This window comes from Podarcis gaigeae (genome assembly GCF_964106915.1).
Source record: "Podarcis gaigeae genome assembly, chromosome: 16".
In the NCBI taxonomy this organism is placed as follows: domain Eukaryota; kingdom Metazoa; phylum Chordata; class Lepidosauria; order Squamata; family Lacertidae; genus Podarcis; species Podarcis gaigeae.
Genome location: NC_139693.1, coordinates 13,837,457 through 13,857,033, shown reverse-complemented (window position 1 = coordinate 13,857,033; position 19,577 = coordinate 13,837,457). Strand labels below are relative to the sequence as shown.

The 19,577-nt window shown below is 47.3% G+C and overlaps 1 protein-coding gene across 3 annotated transcripts; it reads left to right on the top strand.

Annotated features, from left to right (window-relative positions):
• Positions 1 to 873: 873 nt before the first annotated feature.
• LOC310833624 (NACHT, LRR and PYD domains-containing protein 12-like) lies at positions 874 to 15,753 on the top strand. Of its 3 annotated transcripts, none has more exons than XR_014558850.1 (10): positions 874 to 1,283; positions 3,746 to 3,812; positions 4,756 to 4,922; positions 5,511 to 5,685; positions 8,498 to 8,563; positions 9,599 to 11,339; positions 11,778 to 11,985; positions 12,184 to 13,380; positions 14,088 to 14,255; positions 15,408 to 15,753. XR_014558850.1 is itself a non-coding variant. In XM_083716272.1 (10 exons), exons 2-10 carry the CDS (start codon positions 3,776 to 3,778, stop codon positions 15,493 to 15,495), a joined length of 2,700 nt encoding a protein of 899 aa, XP_083572398.1. In that variant the 5' UTR covers positions 881 to 1,283; positions 3,746 to 3,775; the 3' UTR covers positions 15,496 to 15,753. The 3 variants fall into 3 exon arrangements, 2 of the variants coding, with proteins under 2 accessions (XP_083572398.1, XP_083572399.1); XM_083716272.1 differs by having other exon boundaries at positions 881 to 1,283; positions 11,778 to 11,864; positions 13,210 to 13,380; XM_083716273.1 differs by lacking the exon at positions 3,746 to 3,812 and having other exon boundaries at positions 884 to 1,283; positions 11,778 to 11,864; positions 13,210 to 13,380.
• Positions 15,754 to 19,577: the final 3,824 nt, after the last annotated feature.

Sequence of the window (19,577 nt, the reverse complement as noted above, 5' to 3'; positions counted from 1 at the left end):
ATTTTGATTTCCTTGCGAATGTCAAACACACTGCACTTCAATTGGGAGAAAGCTGCACTCACAGAGCTTAGGCGATGCTGGATTTTGGCATCAATGTCAGCCCTTGTGGAAAGATAACTGCCCAGGTAGGAGAAGACGTCCCTGCAGTTTGATGGTGAAAACCAACTGCAAGTTGTTGGATTTCACAGGCCTTTCGCCTGATCCAGGAGGTTTATTTTTATTTTATTTATTTATTTTATTTATGTGCCACCCTTCATCAAAAGATCCCAGGATAAAAAATACAAAATAAAAGCACAAATAGTTAAAACAACAAAACAACAACCTCATAAGAGGTTGCAATCAAAGCACCTCTGGCAGCATTTTTTAAAAACCTTATGTTATTTTTATTTTTTATGTTACTTCTACTTCAGTCAGTTATCTAAATGGGCAGTTGCCCAAAACACTTGTGGGTGCAGAACCATGATTTTAAGTCTGAGGGCCACATTCCCATCTGGGCAAACACCCAAGGGCCACATATCACGGGTGGGCCAAAAGTAATTTGTTTATTCTTGTACAGGAAGCTTGCTTCTAAAGACTCTCCCACCCTACCTGAGAACCCTCTGCTATTCTATCATATGCAACAAATAACTTCTCCGGAGACGTGACCGTGGTTTATTGTATTTGCTGTGCCTGATGTTTTTATGGTTATTACTGCTCTTTTTGTTCCCTTTGTGAATGATGCCATGGCCTTTGGCTAGTGCAATAAAGTTTATGATGATGAAGTGCATATTGCAATGGGTTCAGTGAGAGGGTGCGCCCTGGGGAACTTTGCAAGGGCAAGATAAAGAGGCTTTGGAGGGGGCGGCGGGTCTCATTATGCCCCCAGGGCCTGAGGAATCCACCCCACTGACTTACCGCGCGACGATTACTTGGAAGCAATTATCCACTTCACTTTTGCACAGGTTTGCAGCCCTAAACACCCCTCCCCCTGAAATCTAGGACTGCTATTTGCAGCCTGAAATAAGAGGAAACGTGAAGCCAGGAACTACTCGACAGCTGGCTGTGTTTGCTGTCTGAAAGCCCCCTCCCAGCGATCTACTGAAAGTGAAAGCAGAACGAGAAGTTTCTCGCATGAAATGGCGTCTGTTTTTTCCTGCCTGCAATGAAGACGGAGCAGCAGCAGCGACCCAGGCCGCGGTGATCTGAGCATGCACAGATCCCCTCGTGCCTCGGCTCTCTCTGGCCCTCCATCAAAGTCAGCTTCCAGAAGACCAGCAAGGCTGAACATCAATGTAATCGGGCAGGTGAGTGCTCTCCGCCCAGGGAGCTGAAGTTCATGGTCCCAGTTGAGGACTCTGGGGGACTTCCTGACATTTGGAATCTGGCCAGCAAATAAAAGATGAGGGTCACCGAGCATACACAGAGTGCATTCTTCCTCCGACACAGAGCGTTTGAGAGACAGCCTGTCCCCAAGGGCGTAGCCAGGATTTTGATTGTGGGGGGTGGGGTGGGAGGACTTGGTTTAGGGGGCGAGACTTTTGTTAGAGGGGGCAGAACCTACGTGATTGGTCCATTAGTCAAGTATTTATATTGTTTTGCTTGATTTAAGGGGGGGGGGGTGTCTACGCCCTTGCCTTTTTCCCCATAGTGTTACTGAACTGCAATTCTCGTCAATTCTGACTGCTGGCTATGCTTGCTGGGGCTGATGGGAGTTGTAGTTCCGCAGTACCTGTCAGGCCAAAGGTGACCCATACCTGACTTACATCACCTGGGGGGTATATTTTGCTCATGGACTCTACAGAATATCACAGCGTTGGGTCCTGAAAACAGGCCTTTTCTGCTGTTGTCCCTGCTCTGTGGAACGTCCCACATGTGAAAAAAAGCTCCACCTGTTGCTTCAGAAGTCATGTTTTTCAACCGGCTTGCCCACCTGACCCATCAGATCAGACCCCATTTCTCTGTTTTTCCCCTCTTTTTATAAAGTGTTTTTTACTGTTATTATGATGCTGTTTTCTTGCTTTCATTACTGCTTAGAGCAGTGGTTTCCCCCCTTTCTTTTTACTTTTTAAATATTTTTATTCATTTTTATCTTTAACAATTATCATCACAAATAAAACATAATCATATACAGACAGGATTCTCTGAATCCCCGGGCTTCCCTCCACCCCTCCATGGTTTCCATCGTTATTCTTTTCCAACTGCATCTCATAATGTTCTCCATATTTTCTTAATACTCGGTTCTCACCATAGTTCTCGCTACATTGCAAGTGTTTCTTAGAATCCTGCCAAAGTTTTTAATTGTTTACAGTGTTCTTTTAAGTTAGTTACAGATTTTCCCCATTCTTTATTAAATTCATTATCTTCTTGATCTCTGATCTTCCTGGTCATTTTCGCCATTTCAGCATTTCAAACAATGGGGTGCAACTCACTTCCAGGTGGGTCTGAGGCCACAGGCTGCACCCAGGTCTTTCTTGCATGCCTGCCTTGCCCCCTTGCTGTGCCATAGCCTTTTGGTTGGTCCAGTACAGTTCCAGACACGGGTTTAGCCAGGATGGTGTGGGGCAGAACTAAGCTATCTGTGATTGGTCAGTTAGTTAAGTATTTTTATTCATTTCCTTGATGTGGGGGGCAGCTGCCCCCATGGCTCCAGAAGCTCCTCACATCCTCCCCACAGATGGCAGGGACACAGAAAGATTTTGGGGGAGGAAGGTCTCCCTCCTTTGAGGGAGAAGGGTCTGGGGAGGTGTTAAGGAAACTGTGACGTAAAATATTAATATTTATTGCTATAATAATTATTGCTGCTGCATAACGTGGAATTAAAAAGGATTAGAGAGGAAAATATTTTTATAGGAGGAGGAAGTGAGTGTAAAAGAACCAGGAAGGCAGGATGAAAGAAATTGGTTTTGGGAGGCTGGGGTATAAAGTTCAAGTTGTGTATGAAAGGAGAATGGGAGAAGAAATTACAGATGATGAGCAGTTGTTTTTTTCTAGAAAAATAGGTCCTGGCACTGACCATGAAGTTGCTACAGTAAGTGCTACACTTTTTAACAACAAAAAGAGGTGCTGGTACTATGTGCCCTTGAGTACCCCCTGAAGAAAAGAAAAAACACTGGGGACGAGTATAAATACTTTGAGAGGCACATGGGGGGGGGGGGAGTGGAAAATATAAAAGAAATAATGCACGTATTTAGAGCCTCTACAATCAGCGACTTGAGGAAGTTATATTTCCCACAGTAAATGTATGTAATTAGCTGAAGGAAAGCTGAGTTGTTAAACTCCTTGCCGCAAAGAAAGTGCTGTGGGAAAGAATGAAATGTTTTCCCCATTGTCCTCAATTCCCTCCGCACTTGCCGTTCTCTCTTGCCACACCAGTGCGCCGTTCCACACCCTGTGAGAATCACTAGTACAGCGCCTTGGCAGCAGTCATGCCAACGTGAATAAAATATGGGGGGAGGCAGATAAGGCTCGTGCACAGTCCCACCATTTGAATGGCAATGCCCATTCACTTTGGACAGCCCAGACCCCTCAAATATTCTATGGGGGTGGTGGAGGCAAAGGGACCTAGGAATTGGCTCCTATGTTATGCAGTGAGATGCTTGGCCAGTCATTCTTGGTTTTAAAAACCGGGAGTGTTAACAAACAAGACCCCCATTTTCACCTGTGAAAAGTTGAGCGCCATCTGCTTGCAACGTGAAAAGAGAGAAGGAGCCCCATTAGTGCTATTCCAGCATTGATTTTTCCCCCTTTTTCATTGTCTCCCTTTCAGTAAGTGGCATCATAGCAGGTGGAATCCAAAATGGCTGCAAACTGCAGAGGTGTTGTAATAACCGAAGGTAAGCTTGTGTCTGTGAGTGAGTGACAGGTGGACTGCTGTCATCAGCAGCAGAGTGGCAGTTGGGATTAAGGAATCACACCGAGTCAGACCATAGCACGGTAGAGCTGGAAGGGACCACAAGGGTCATCTAGCTCAACCCCTGGCAACGCAGCGATCCTGCCCACAGCTGGTCCATGTAGCTCAGCACACTGGCTGGCAGATAGGGGACCGTCCTAACCCTAACCTGGAGATTGCCACAGAGACATGAGACCTTTTGCATGCAAAGCAGATGCTGTACTGTTGAGCTGTGGCATTTCCCCTGATATATATACATGGTTCAGCAACCCAACATATGATTTGCAAAAGACATTATTTTAATTATGTAGAAATCTAGTACCAGTTCCACTATTTGAGACTGGATAGTTCTGATTAATCTGTTCAAGAAAGGGCACTTGAGTGAAAAAGCCCTTGAAAAGTTGCAGAAAAGTTTGCTTGTTGTTCACTGCCTTGATATTTTAGGATATGGAGGAGGGAAAAACAGTGTGTGTGTGTGTGTGTGTGTGTGTGTGTGTGTGTGTGTGTACACAGTGGTACCTCCTTTTTTGAGCATCTCGGAACGTTTCGGTTTTCGAACGCCAAAAACCTAGAAGTAATTGCTTCTGTTTTCGAACGCTCCTCAGAAGTCTCAAGGCTTCTACTGTGTGTTTTTCAGTTTTTCCTGTTGAACCTGCAGGCCAGCCCTTTGTGCCTCGGTTTTCAAACGTTTCGGAAGTTGAACGGTCTACCGGAACGGATTATGTTTGAGAACCAAGGTACCACTGTATATAAAATGTACTGGTGTCTATGTGGCTAAACCACCACATTTCTAGGCTTCCAGGAGTGTTTCTCTGAGGATTCCAACCCCGCGAAAGCAACTTCTGAATCCTGGCTGGGTTCATGGCTGCTGTGCTGTCTCTTTTCAGGGGACCTGCAACGCTTCGTCAAACACTTAGAGGCTTTCGCAGAAGGCCAGCTAAGGAGAGTCACAGAGTATTTCCACCCGGACTTGATCTACGTCATCGAAAATGACATCGCCCTGGTGGTTCAGGAACTGAGGAGCAGGAAGGTCATTACACCTGAGGAAGCCCAGGTAACAGTGCTTTGCAGGTCCTTAAAAAAAGTATGGCGGGGGCTGCATTTCTAAGGGAACGGTGGATCCTCAAGAACACAATCCCAAATGCAAGGAGTGTTTGGGAGAATTTTGACCAATGCAACCCCCATCCTGCTCTGGCCTTAGGAGGAAACTCTGGGGCAAAATAGCCACACTTACCCAGAAGCCTCTAAATGGCAGTCGGCCATAGAAGACCGTCGTATTGAGAAAGACACATTCTGCAAACGACTAGGGAGGCTGGGGTTAGTTTTGCATTCCGTTTTTTTCTTTTAAAGTTCAGACAAATTCAGGGAGATGGAGAATTGTCGGCAGCCATTGAACATGGAAGCTTAATAGAACTTCCATTTCAATGACAGTATACCTGAATATCGGTTGATAGGAACAAACAGCAGAGGAGGAGGGCTGCCAGCTTCATACACTGCCTGCAAGCTTCCCTGAAGCATTTGGCTTGGCCCTACGGTGAACAAGATGGCGGCGTAGCTGGGCCCTTGATCTGAGTGAGAAGATTGCTGTATTTCCACCCCTGCTAGCTAGCTAGCTAAACTCTGTCTTCTGTGTTTCATTTAGATCTATGAAAAAATAGAGAAGCACAAGGATTCAACCGCAGCAGCAGAAAAGCTAGTTTCTGACCTTGCCAGTAACAAGGCTTTGGCAATAGGGCTTTGGAAGAGTCTCTGCGCTCTGAGACGCCACTGGTCTCATCCCAACCTTGAGGTGATGGTGGGGGAAATCACCCGCAAAGGTAATATATTGTCCCCTGCTCCCTAAGTAGTGAGAATTTTCTTTTTGTTTTGGTTTTTAAGGTGTCTTTAAGGTGTTACTGTAATGGGACACGGGTGGCGCTGTGGGTTAAACCACAGAGCCTAGGGCTTGCCGATCAGAAGGTTGGTGGTTCAAATCCCCACGGCGGGGTGAGCTCCCATTGCTTGGTCTCAGCTCCTGCCAACCTAGCAGTTCGAAAGCACACCAGAGCAAGTAGATAAATAGGTACTGCTCTGGTGGGAAGGTAAACGGCGTTTCCGTGTGCTGCTCTGGCCACATGACCCTGAAGCTGTACGCCGGCTCCCTTGGCCAATAAAGCGAGATGAGCGCCACAACCCCAGAGTCGGCCACGACTGGACCGAATGGTCAGGGGTCCCTTTACCTTTACCTTAAGGTGTTACTATAATGGGACACGGGTGGCGCTGTGGGTTAAACCACAGAGCCTAGGACTTGCCGATGAGAAGGTCGGCGATTTGAATCCCTGCGATGGGGTGAGCTCCCATTGTTTGGTCCCAGCTCCTGCCAACCTAGCAGTTCGAAAGCACATCAAAGTGCAAGTAGATAAATAGGTACCGCTCTGGCGGGAAGGTAAACGGTGTTTCCGTGCGCTGCTCTGGTTCACCAGAAGCGGCTTAGTCATGCTGGCCACATGACCCGGAAGCTGTACGCCGGCTGCCTCGGCCAATAAAGCGAGATGAGCGCCGCAACCCCAGAGTCGGCCACGACTGGACCTAATGGTCAGGGGTCCCTTTACCTTTACTATTGGTATATAAAGTCTGTAACAACTCGGGGCCAGTTTGCCTCAGCTCGCCTTTCCCCACGTACGCTCACTCAACTGCTTCAGTCAGTGGAATTGGCAGTGCTAACAGCTGCTGTTTACAGTCAAACCTCTTCTCACATCCACCTCCACTTGTGTCCGTTTTGCCTAATGTCCACGGCAAACCCAGGAGTAAACAATGGGTTTGCCGCTGTTTGCGCAGGAGTAGGCAATTGCTGCCTGCACACAACGGCACCTCTCCCAGTGACCCATTTCGACCTCCGGACGGACCTCCGGAACGGAATAGGGTCGCAGTAGAGGTTCCACTGTAATGCCTGTTTGTAAAAGTGTGTGCAGCGCCTGCACTTGGGAACTCCCTGTCTATTGAGATCAAGGAGATCCTTCACTGTACAGTGGTGCCTCGCAAGATGAAATTAATTTGTTCCGCAAGTCTTTTCGTCTTGCGAGTTTTTCGTCTTGCGAAGCACGGTTTCCCATAGGAATGCATTAAAAATCAATTAATGCGTTCCTATGGAAACCGCCTTCAGACCAGGTCCGGGGACAGTCTGTCCCCCGACCTCTTCTGAAGGCCGGCGGGGGGCGAAAGTCTTTGCTTCCCCCCCCGCCTGCCTTCCCGGGACAGCGGAGACTTCTCCGCTGTCCCGGGGCGATTTAAAAGCCCCCGGGAAGGCAGGCAGGGGGGACAAAGACTTTTGCCCCCCGCCCGCCTTCAGAAGAGTTCCCGGACCTCTTCTGAAGGCCGGCGGGGGGCAAAAGTCTTTGTCCCCCCTGCCTGCCTTCCCGGGAGAGCGGAGAAACGCGCTGCGATTCTCCGCTCTCCCGGACGGCTTTTGAAGGCAGGCGGGGGGGAGCAAAGACTTTTGCCCCCCGCCCGCCTTCAGAAGAGGTCCAGAACCTCTTCTGAACGTGGGCGGGGGGCAAAAGTCTTTGCTCCCCCCCCCGCCTGCCTTCAAAAGCCATCCGGGATAGCGGGAAGCGCTTCCCTGCTATCCCGGACTGCTTTTAAAATGCTGGCGGTGGGGAGCAAAGCCTTTCGGCCCCTGCCGGCCGTCCTGGACCTCTTCGGAAGGCCGGGGGGGGGGGGAAGGCTTTGCTCCCCACCGCTAGCATTTAAAAGAGGTCCCCGGAGATTTCCCTATGGGGTTTCTTCTTGCGAAGCAAGCCCATAGGGAAATTCGTTTTGCGAAGCACCTCCAAAACGGAAAACCCTTTCGTCTAGCGGGTTTTTCGTCTTGCGAGGCGTTCGTCTTGCGGGGCACCACTGTATTCTTTTCAGCATCTGCTGAAAACATGAATATTGAGACAAGCCTACCTAGATGCTTAGAAAGTTGAGGTAATTTTAATCTGTTTTAGTATTTTAACTTTGGCATTTTTAAAGTAGCGTTGTCTTTCCCACCCCCTTGCATTTCAGTGTTGTTTTTTGTAAACAACTTTGAGTGGTTGTTGTTTTTTTACAATCAAGCAGCGTCTAAATTTTATTAAATAAGATATTAAAATAAGTAACTGCAAACAGTTTATTACTATTATCAATATAAAAGCGGATTTGTTGTGCCAGAGTTTTTGAATGCACTTTCATTGGGCTAAACCTACCTTACCAGCACCCTACAAGATGGTGACGTCCAGAGGCGACTCTGTTTTCATCCAGTTCTCCTTGTATTGCAGCCGGCCTTACAGTCGGGCAGAATGAGTCAGCCACCTCAGGCAGCAGCTGCTAGAGAATGGGGTTGGAGGGAGCAGCAGTGAGGTTCTGGAGGACAGAGCTGTGCTTGTGCCCTGAGGCCTGACCCCAAAGTCAGCTTGCTGTCCCATCACCAGTGTCAATGTCAGAAGAGTGGCTGGGGAAACTCAGCCAGGTGGGCGGGGTATGAAATAATAATAATATTAACAACAACAACAACAACAACAACAACAACAACAATTTGACTGTCAGTCCAGTCAGCGTTGTATATGCCAGGTGGCTTAGACGATTCCAAATTCCATTTCCAACTGTTTTGCTTTTTCTCTTTTTTTGAAGATCAAGCGCTACTCAAGGAGATTCTCCTAAATGAAACCGGACACAACCTTGCCCCGGAAATGAAAGGTACCTGATAGCAAATAAAAATAGTTCACCAACACTTCCTGTTTTCCACTGAACCAAATCAAGGGAATCAGATTTTGGTCAGGCATGGGGCACTCAGTGAGCAGCTCCCCTTGCAACCTGAAAGAAGTGGGACGTGCCAACTCAGTGTTTTCTTAAGCTGCATCTGATCTTGGATGTTCTGGGCAGAGTGGTGGGCCTTGCTTACCTTGGAGTCAGCACCGCAAAGCACCATGGAGATCTGAGGGTGGAGCAATTATTCCTTTCTGCATTGTGGTCCTACTTTATACAGCCGTACCTTGGTTTTCAGGACAGAATGCATTCCGGAAGTCCGTTCGACTTCCGAAACGTTCGGAAACCAAGGTGTGGCTTCTGATTGGCTGCAGGAGTGTCCTGCAGCCAATCGGAATCCGCACCAGACATTCTGCTTCCAAGGCAAAGTTTGCAAACCAGAACACCTACTTCCGGGTCTGCGGAAGTTCCGAGTTGTTTTTGAAGTAAGCTGTTCGAAAAGCAAGGTATGACTGTATAAGGGAGCATTGAAATGGGATGTGCAACTCAACTCTTGTGCCAATTTGGACATAATGATGAACCATGGCTTATTGTGACAGAAGTGACCTACCGAAAGCCATGCGCTTACATGCCTCTTTCTCCCTTCCCCTCTTTCCAAGGATCTCAGTTTTGCTTATGTTTTTGATTAATATTTTGTCAGTACCCTGAGCTGTGTTTAATCGTAACTAGTGTTTGTGGCAAATAGCCCAGTTCCATAACAACCCATGCTTTTCAAGTTGCCCTGTTACAAACCATAGTTAAGATTAACCACAGTTTCTTGGATGTGGTGAAAGAGCAAGCTGAGGGAGCAGAACAAAGGTTTATGGCGATTTTCAAACCAGCTCACTTGCTCTCTGTGTTTCTTGTACGGATTATCTACCAATAGCCGGAGATGCTACAATCCAGGAAGTGTTTGCCTATTTGATCTCCTGTTCTGCTAGGCTGGGCCTAATTCAGTGAACCCTGCAATCTTTTTCTTCTGTCCAGCTTGTCAGGATGAACACAGATGTATTCTGTTGGAACAGACCAAGTTGCTGAAAGAAACTGGCCAAAGAACACGGTCCGAGGGGCAAAGTTTCCCCATCCTCAACCGCTACGTAGATATAAAAATAGTTGCTGATGTCTACTTCAGGAGACAAACGTTTCAAGAACATGAGGCACTGGCTGCTGCTGGAGAGCTGAATGAATATCGCCTTCGCCACAAGATGCAGGTGGAGCTGGAGCGAATCACCCCAGACCGGCTTTTCCGTTGGTGCTATCGATCAGGCCGCACGCCCCACTTTGTGATGGTGAGCGGTGTAGCTGGAGTAGGCAAGAGCACTCTAGCGCAGAAGTTTGTCTTTGACTGGGCCACTGGAAAACACTACCAGAAATTCACTTTTGTTTTCTTCTTCAAATTCCGAGACCTCAACGCGGTGGGGGGAAAGACCAGCCTAGAAAGCCTGATCCAGCGGGAGTACCCCAATTTACACTCTAAGCTTGACACGATTCTACAAGAACCCCCAAAATTGCTGTTCATATTTGACGGTTTGGACGAGAGCAACAGTAACCTTGACTTGGGCAGGAACGCAGAATTTTGTGCCCAACCAGGAGATGTGAAACCGGTGGGAGTGATTGTGGCCAGCTTACTGAAAGAGAAGCTTCTGAAGGGATGTTCCGTCCTCCTGACCAGCCGCCCGAGCAACCTTGCCCGTTTGGAGAGAGGGGTCCTCCACAGAGTGGCCAGTATTGTGGGCTTCCTCTCCCAGGAAAGAGAAAAGTACTTCCACAACTTCTTTGGAGAAGCTGCGGTGGCCAAGGAGGCTTTGGCCCATGTCAGGGAGAGCCAGGTTCTGTACACCCTCTGTTACAACCCCTCTTACTGCTGGATCACTTGCACAGCCTTGCAGCCTTGCTTCACCTCTGAGGCCGGACAGCCACACCCCCTTCCCAAAACTGTAACTCAGCTCTTTGTAAGCTACATCAGGCATGTGATGGTCAATCACACAAAGCAGCTCCCTGAGCGTGAAAGGGCACGGAAGATGATGATACAACTTGGCTGGCTGGCTGAGTATGGCCTCCAGCATCGCACTCTTCTGTTTGATCAGGCGCAACTGGAAGCGTTCAATGTGGATTCATCTCCCCTCGTCAAAACGTTCCTGGTGGAAAACATACAAAGTGCCACTTCACCTCCTGTCGTCACCTATTCTTTTGTCCACCTCACTGTCCAAGAGTTTTTTGCTGCCCTCGTCCATTATTTAGACTTCAAGGAGGGCAACTTTGGATACATAATGGCAGCAGTCCAAGAAGCCCAAGGTGGGGAGTACGAAATTTTTCTTCGCTTCCTCTCTGGCTTGTCTCAATTTGCAACCAGGGCACCGTTGGAGGCTCTTCTGGGGAAGTTCTCACCAGAGACCCCTAGGCAAGTCATTGACTGGATCCTGAAGACGGACTGCAGTGATTTCCTCCAAATGGAAAGGCATCTTGATGGAAAAAAGAGGACCTTGAATTTCTTCAATTTGCTTTTTGAGGCACACAACAAGCTCCTTGTGTCTCAGGCTTTGGGGGGTGATGGTGATGCCTCCATGGACTTTTCGGAACTGTATCTGATGCCTGTGGACTGTGTCATCCTTGCTTATGTGCTGAGTTGCTGCGGTAAGATTGACCTCCTGAATCTTGATACATGTTTCATTCAGAACGAGGGGCTGCAGAGGCTCAGCCTTGAGCTGCACAGAATCAGAGAACTGAGGTAAGCAGCTGAAATGCAATTCACGGCTGATGTCAAATTACAAGTACAGTCGTGCCTCGGATCCTGAACACCTTGGGAGTTGAACGTTTCAGCTCCCAAACAATAAAAAAACGGATGTGAGTGTTTCAGTTTTCGAACGTTCTCTTGGAAGCCAAATGTTTGACGGGGCTTCTGCGGCTTCTGATTGGCTGCAGGAGTTTTCTTCAACCAATCAGAAGCTGTGCTTTGAAAGTCAAACATTTTGGAAGTCGAACGGACTTCCGGAGCGGATTCTGTTCAACTTCCGAGGTATGACTCTACTTTCAAGGTTTGATCAAACATTCCAAACAATTGTGGAGCAGGGTTTACGTTGAATTTAGTCTTTGGACCTTGCTAAATCTGCCCAACCCAACTACTAAATGCTTTTTGCATTCCTATAAATTCTTTCTCCTTTCACAGGCTTTGCAATAATGATCTGAGCAATCCATCCACAAAGGAGCTTGTTTCTATCTTGAAACATAAAGAGTGTCGACTGGAAACCCTGAGGTATGTTTGTTGCAGCTAATGGGCTATTCCTTACCAAATCCTCACTGGGTCTGCACTGGAAGAGCCAGAAGGTATTTAGGGAAAGGCATTCTCTAGCAAATGTTCCTGACTCAAAACTACCGTATTTTTCCGCACCATAGGGCGCACCTAGTTTTTAGACGGGGAAATAAAAATAAATAAATTTCCCCCCCCCAGCCCCAAAGAGCAGCGTACAGGCTGTGCACAACCTCTCCCTGCCGGAGGGGTTGCGTGCAGCTATGGCACAAGCCAAGGCAGCGAGCAGGATGGATCGCGCTCGCTGCTTTGGCTTCCTCTTTAGCCCCGCGCATTCTCTCCCTGCCGGGAGAGGCTGCATGGAGCTAAAGAAGCCATAGCCCCGTGCAGCCTCTCCCTGCCGGAAGGGGTTGTGCACGGCTGTGGAACAAGCCAAGGCAGCCAGCGGGATGGATCCCGCTCGCTGCTTTGGCTTCCTCTTTAGCCCCGTGCAGCCTCTCCATGCCAGATGGGTTGCAAGCGGCAATGGCACAAGCCTGCATTTGCTCCATAGGACGCACACACCTATTTTGGAGGGGAAAACCTGTGTCCAATAGAGCGAAAAATACGGTAAATTGGAAACATTTTGCTCTCGTGTCCTTTGAATTCTGATTCCTTTCACAATCTGTTCTGTTGTGAGTTGTGGGCAGTTTTGTTAGTTAACAGAGGTGGGTGAATGTGTAAGCTTCGGTTTCTCTTAGTTTCCCACAGGGTGGATTTGATTTAAATCAAATTGATTTAAATCATGATTTAAATCACTAGTCAGTTCTTCCAGCTGGATCAATGTCACGATCTACAAGAATAAACCATAGAAAAAGTTCAGATCGGCAGTCGTCAAAGCCCAGCAGTATTCCACATTTATTTATTTGTTATCAAGACTTGACACTCGCCACTCAGCGCTTCACTACTTGTTTAATAATACATTTTCGTGAAACAGAAATGTATAGGTGATCAGGTACTTCTGGAGGCATGAAAGAGAGAAAGAAGCAACAGCAACGTTGGACTGGCACTGAACAAGCCACCCACAAGCCACAACCTCCTGCCCCACACCTGATAAGATAAGGGGCAGGTATAGATACAGCTGTATGGGGGGCGGAAATTGGTCACTTCTGCCTCCTTGTCAGAACTGCCCACCAGGGTGGGGGAGTTCAGGGTGCAGCCTTGCAGAATCCAGAGGTATTTGGTCCCTAGTAAATGAGTTTAGGAGTCCAGCCTTTAAAAAAGAAGAATTGAGCTGTTCAGAGACACAAACTCTGTGTGTGTACATATTTTCCACCTTCTCTTCCTAATTTCCTTCCTTTGCTCTTCCCAGCTTGGCAAAGAATGCACTTACTGGACAGTGCGGTAAAGACCTGAGTTTGGCCCTCTTGGAGAATCGGACCCTTTTAAATCTTGACCTGTCGAAGAACAAGCTGCAGGATCAGGGCCTCTCTGAGTTACTGAAGGTGTTCAGAGGTTCGCAGAGCATGATGCAGAAACTAGTGTAAGTGTCAAAGCAACCACCTCAAGGGATGCAGAGTATTTTAAAATATTTGCAGGTCACCTATACTTTTCCAGAGGCTTTGGTTCAAATTTTCTAAGATGTGTATTAAGAAAATATATGAGCAGCCTTTCTGTCAGGTACTGAAGATGATGTTCCTAACCCCTAAGCCAAACAATAAAAAGCCCCACTGAATTACTAAGGCGGAATCTACACACGTATAAAAAACCGCTGTGGAAATGCTTTTTAATATTTTTTTTTTGAAAAATACATTGAATTGTGCACAGCTCACTTTTGCCATCTAGTGTCACAATTGTACATTGCACTTTACTACACATTTAAAACGTTTTACAGTGGTACCTCAGGTTACATACGCTTCAGGTTACAGACTCCGCTAACCCAGAAATAGTGCTTCAGGTTAAGAACTTTGCTTCAGGATGAGAACAGAAATCGTGCTCTGGCGGCGCGGCGGCAGCAGGAGGCCCCATTAGCTAAAGTGGTGCTTCAGGTTAAGAACAGTTTCACGTTAAGTACGGACCTCCGGAACGAATTAAGTACTTAACCTGAGGTACCACTGTATTTGCAGCTGTATAGCTGAGTCTAAAGTTGATTTTCTTTGAGTCCCAAAAAATAGGGGTCGTGTTATACCTGAGTGCGAGGCTCTGAAGAGGTTAGAGCACCTTTGGACGTCTTTGCTTCCTCTTTTGCAGAATCCAGGAAAACGCCTTGTCGGATGTGTCCTTTGAGGCACTTTGCTCTGCTCTAGCCAACAACACTAGCCTCAGGTATCTGGACGTGAGTGGCAACCCTTTCACAGATATGTGTACTGAAGATGTGCACACTCTCATTTTGACTTGTCCTGCTCTTACAGAAATCAGGTACCATCAGGCCTCACTCTTCCTAAGTGCATTCACTCGTAAGGGAATTTAAACTTCTACACCTTGGAAGTTTGGAGGGGCAGTCAGCCTGAGGGAGGGCCTTTCTGTGGTGGTCCCTTTCATTTGTGCATTGTTTGTTGTTTTCTGAAGATGCAGCTGTATAACCTGACCTCCAGTGCTTGAGATACATATTTTGATAACGCGCCATATTCTTGTGGCTGTAATTTGTTTTAAATTGTTGTGACCTGCCCTGGGACCTTAGGCTGAAGGGAGGGTAACAAACAGTCAAATAATGATGGTGACAACATTAAAAACGACCGCCTGCCTTCCCAAAAAGATTGGGCATTTTGCGATAGGGAAAATGATAGGAAAAATCACTGTGATGTGTGATTCGAGGCAACATCATGGAACCTCCCTGCAAAATGAATTGTGATGAATCCTCAAAAAGCAGGTGGTCTGGAAAGTGCCCTTTCTCCTGCCTTTATTGAGCATATGTACTGATTTGTTTGGGGGTGGTTATATGACTATGAGGCGGGTGGCGCTGTGGGTTAAACCACAGAGCCTAGGACTTGCCAATCAGAAGGTCGGCGGTTCGAATCCCCGCAACGGGGTGAGCCCCCGTTGCTCGGTCCCTGCTCCTGCCAACCTAGCAGTTCGAAAGCACCTCAAAGTGCAAGTAGATAAATAGGTACCATTCTGGCAGGAAAGTAAATAGCATTTCCATGCGCTGCTCTGGTTCACCAGAAGCGGGTTAGTCATGCTGGCCACATGACCCGGAAGCTGAACGCCGGCTCCCTTGGCCAATAAAGCGAGAAGAGCACCGCAACCCCAGAGTCAGTCACGACTGGACCTAATGATCAGGGGTCCCTTTACCTTTTTTATATGACTATGAGGTTTCATCATAAATTTACATGTCTTCCCTTTATTCATTCATGCGACACTTTGAGTTCATTTCCCCATCACTTTCCAACCTGCAGTCATTAAAAAGAGCATGTATGTTTTTCTAGAGCAACAGAGTTCTTCAATACGCTTTAAATGTGCAAACCTAATGTTCCCTTTGCTATGGTCTTTTTTTCTTTCCTGAAAACCGCAATTATTGGCAGTCTACCTGAGTAATAACAGTCATAGCTACATTTGTTGTGTTTCTTCTAGGTTAAACTTAAGTGATATCAGTCCAGCGATGGAAAAAAATCTGAAAAAGCTGGATGGTTTCAGAGAAGGCTTCAAGATCCACATTTAAAACTCCTTTTTCCAATTATTCTTTATTAATTTTGTTATGTACTGAAGTTCTCACCCTGGGCCAGCAGGTGGATACTGTAGATAGTTTTCACTCAGGTCCACATATGCAAATAAGGGATTGAAAGTGACGTTCAGTGATTGGATAGTTACAGAAAGTTGTTACAGATGCGTTGTGGTGGACCTCTATATAAGCAGGCTGGCTGAACCCTTCAGTTCAGTTCTGTTCTGGCCTGTGAATAAACAAGATCTGTTTGAAGAATCGCTGTGTCGTCTGATATGTTCACCCACAACTTAACAAATTTTCCAAATTATTACTCTTGCTCATTCTTCTTGCTCCGCATTGCTCCATCATACTCCTGGTCCGATCCAAAAATAATTATAAATAAAATCCATTCAACCTCAATCAAGTGGGGGAGGGCATAATAAAACCATGCTGAATTCCTTGTTGGGCATAAATCAAAAGCCTCCCCCCCCTCTTTTCTGCGCTAACAAACAAAATAACACAACAATGGCTACACACGTCTCTTTCATTTTGCAGGGGAGGACAAGAAGAAATAAGACCATTTGAAAACCACATGAAAGCACAAAGCGCCTTGTCCTCCCCCTTCCTTTCACAGCTGTGTAAGGATTCTCCAGCTCAAAAACACACACAAAAAACACCATTCAGATACCTTCAAAGAACCAAGCTCAGTACTTTTGGCAGCTGATTGATCGCACCCCATTGGGATGTTGATCCAGGAGCGCCTCTTGATTAATGCCAATATTCCAGATTAAGGAGGAACTGACCACAAATCATGCAAGAGACGGGGCTCATCCATGGCAGAAACACACTCCCAGGGCGCACCTGTTCTGCCTTTCAAGTTGGCAGACACGGGCTTTGAAGGAATGGGTTTCCAAAACCCCAAAACTGACTGTGCAGGCAGTTTTTAAACTGCAGCAAAATCCCTATTTTTCCTTAGCTAAAATGCATAAGAGCCAGTGTGGTGTAGTGGTTAAGAGCGGTAGTCTCCTCATCTGGGGAACTGGGTTCGCGTCTCCGCTCCTCCACATGCAGCTGCTGGGTGACCTTGGACTAGTCACACTTCTCTGAGGTCTCTCAGCCCCACTCACCTCACAGAGTGTTTGTTGTGGGGGAGGAAGGGAAAGGAGAATGTTAGCCGCTTTGAGACTCCTTAAAGGGAGTGAAAGGCGGGATATCAAATCCAGTAAACTCAAGCCGTTGAGTAGATCCACAACAAGAACAAAGCTCTCTCCCTTATCAGTCTGTGGCGGCAATGAGTGACCTTGCCAAGTTCCAGTACAGCAGGGATGATGCGTGTGTGCTTTATCTTATGTGCTGACCACAAAGACGCGCAGACCCAGTCTGGGAACAGCGCTATTCTCCCAGATAAGAGTAGGAAGAGGAAGATCCTTTTATGGTCAGGAGTGCAGGAAGGAAGATCCTTTTATGGTTGAGAATACCAGTGCAGGAACATATGTGATGTCAACCTGCGTACGTAGGCCGACGTGGTTGGGCTCCTAGGGGAGGAGTGAGAGGGTGCCTGGAGGATATATAAACTGCATGAAACCTGTCATTTCTTTGGACTTGCTGTGGACTTGATCACGCAAGTGCCTTCTGCTATCTGGAGAGCAGAATAAACTCTTTCTTTGAATCAACCTCAGGTGTCGTTTGACTTCCTTCCTCCTGTCCCAGAGCAACGCTGACCCAATTGGTGAATTCCAATAAGGCTACAGCTTGAGCGGCACAGCAGGATGCATGGAACTCCCCAGAGCCCACTGGGGAACTGCCTCATAAATCCTGGCTTTCCCCTGCCTGAACCTCCTTGCTGCCCACGGAGGGCAGCAAAGGGCGACCGCCATTGACCTATGACCCAAGCCCGAAGCCCCAAGACCCGCATTTAAAGCTCCTGCAATGACTTGCGTTCTCTGAACGTCTCCAGTCAAAGTGGCAGAGCGAGATGGACCAAGTGAAATTTCCCCGAGAAGGGTGGCAAAGACGGCGAATGGCCTTGGTCAGACCCAGGTCCAACAAGGGAAAAGGTTGCAGGACGAGACTGAGAGGTGATGCGATACCTAGAATGAAATATTTGAAAAGCCGCCACACAGATGATGCGGCAAATTTCTTTTCTGTTGCACCAGAGGGTTTGAATTACGAGCAGTACCAGATTTACGTATAAGCTAAGCAAGCTATAGCTTAGGGTCCCACTCTCTTGCCCCCTCCCATATACGGTACTTCTTCTTAATTGTATTTCAGTTCAACAATTACTTTGATAAAATACGTATTTTTTAATGTGCAAATGGCTTCAGATACCTATTAGGTCCATAAATTACCATATAGCATATATTCAACAACAAAAACAGTGACGATTTGTTGTTGACAAAGGACAGCTGGACATATAAAGGGCCCCATTACCTTCAGTAGCTTAGGACTTCATCAAACCAAAATCTGGCCCTGATTACTAGTATGGGGATTTCAGCTAACCCTGAGGGGATGAGCTGTCTGACAATGGAGCAAAGCCTTTAACCCCCCCCCACACACACATTGGGCTTTGAAAATAGTTTGTTTTATGGTGTTTTGGTTCTATTTTGTCATGTGCTGTTAGACTGTAATAATCTGTACAGTGGTACCTCTAGATACGCACACCTCTGGTTGCGTATCTTTCAGGATGCGAACACGGCGAACCGGAAGTATTTTCCCGGGTTTTGCCGCATGCACAGAAACGCTGTACGTGCCACACACATGTGCAGAACTGGCACCTCTGGTTGCGAATTCCCCAGGATGCAGCTGGACCTCCAGAACGGATCTCGTTCACAACCAGAGGTACCACTGTATTTGGATTTAGGAGGAGGAAGAATATTAAAGAGGGCTGGGGGAGTTGGAAATGTGGGGGGAAAAAGGCCATTGAAAAGTGACCGTAGGAAAAGAGGGTGAAAGGTTTCCCCAGCCTCTCATTCAACAACCCAAAAGGCCCAACATTTGGAGAGCACCACATTGGGGGAAGGCTGGTTTAGGAGATTCCTTGTTCCAGTCATATTCAGTACTACTTAAATTTCAGAACTGCCCATTGAGGTCTGGGAAGCTTGCAAAAAACCAATACAGTGGTACCTTGGGCTACATATGCTTCAGGTTACAGACTCCACTAACCCAGAAATAGTGCTTCAGGTTAAGAACTTTGCTTCAGGATGAGATCAGAACTCGTGGTCTGGCAGCGCGGCGGCAGCAGGAGGCCCCATTAGCTAAAGTGGTGCTTCAGGTTAAGAACACTTTCAGGTTAAGAACGGACCTCCGGAACGAATTAAGTACTTAACCCGAGGTACCACTTGGACCACTGGGACCACTGGGAGGGACGCAGGTGGCGCTGTGGGTTAAAGCCTCAGCGCCTAGGACTTGCCGATTGAAAGGTCGGCGGTTCGAATCCCTGCGGCGGGGTGCGCTCCCGCTGCTCGGTCCCAACGCCTGCCAACCTAGCAGTTCGAAAGCACCTCCGGGTACAAGTAGATAAATAGGGACCGCTTACCAGCGGGAAGGTAAACGGCGTTTCCGTGTGCAGCTCTGGCTCGCCAGATGCAGCTTTGTCACGCTGGCCACGTGACCCGGAAGTGTCTCCGGACAGCGCTGGCCCCTGGCCTCTTGAGTGAGATGGGCGCACAACCCCAGAGTCTGTCAAGACTGGCCCGTACGGGCAGGGGTACCTTTACCTTACCTTTACCACTGTAAAACACACATACAATTCAATAAAGCATAGGATCAGAGTGCTGGCTTTAGAAAAAAATTCAAAACCCCAGCAGAAAACAGAATTGTATAAAAGCACCTTAGAAGCTAGTGAAGGAGAACAAGGGCTCTGATCCACAATGCACTAAAAAAAAATTAACTAGAAGGAAAAGACCTAGCAGGAAATATTGCAAGGTGGCCTCCCTGGGATGGACATTTCTCAATCAGGGCACCACCTTCGAATAAGACCTCCGCCTAGTGGCTGCTTGCTTAAACTTCAGTTTGCTAAAAATTTGTTTTCCTTGTTCCTCAATCACTTGTTTAACCCTGGGTAATTTGCCATGATCTAAATGAAAAGTGAAAGATTTTAC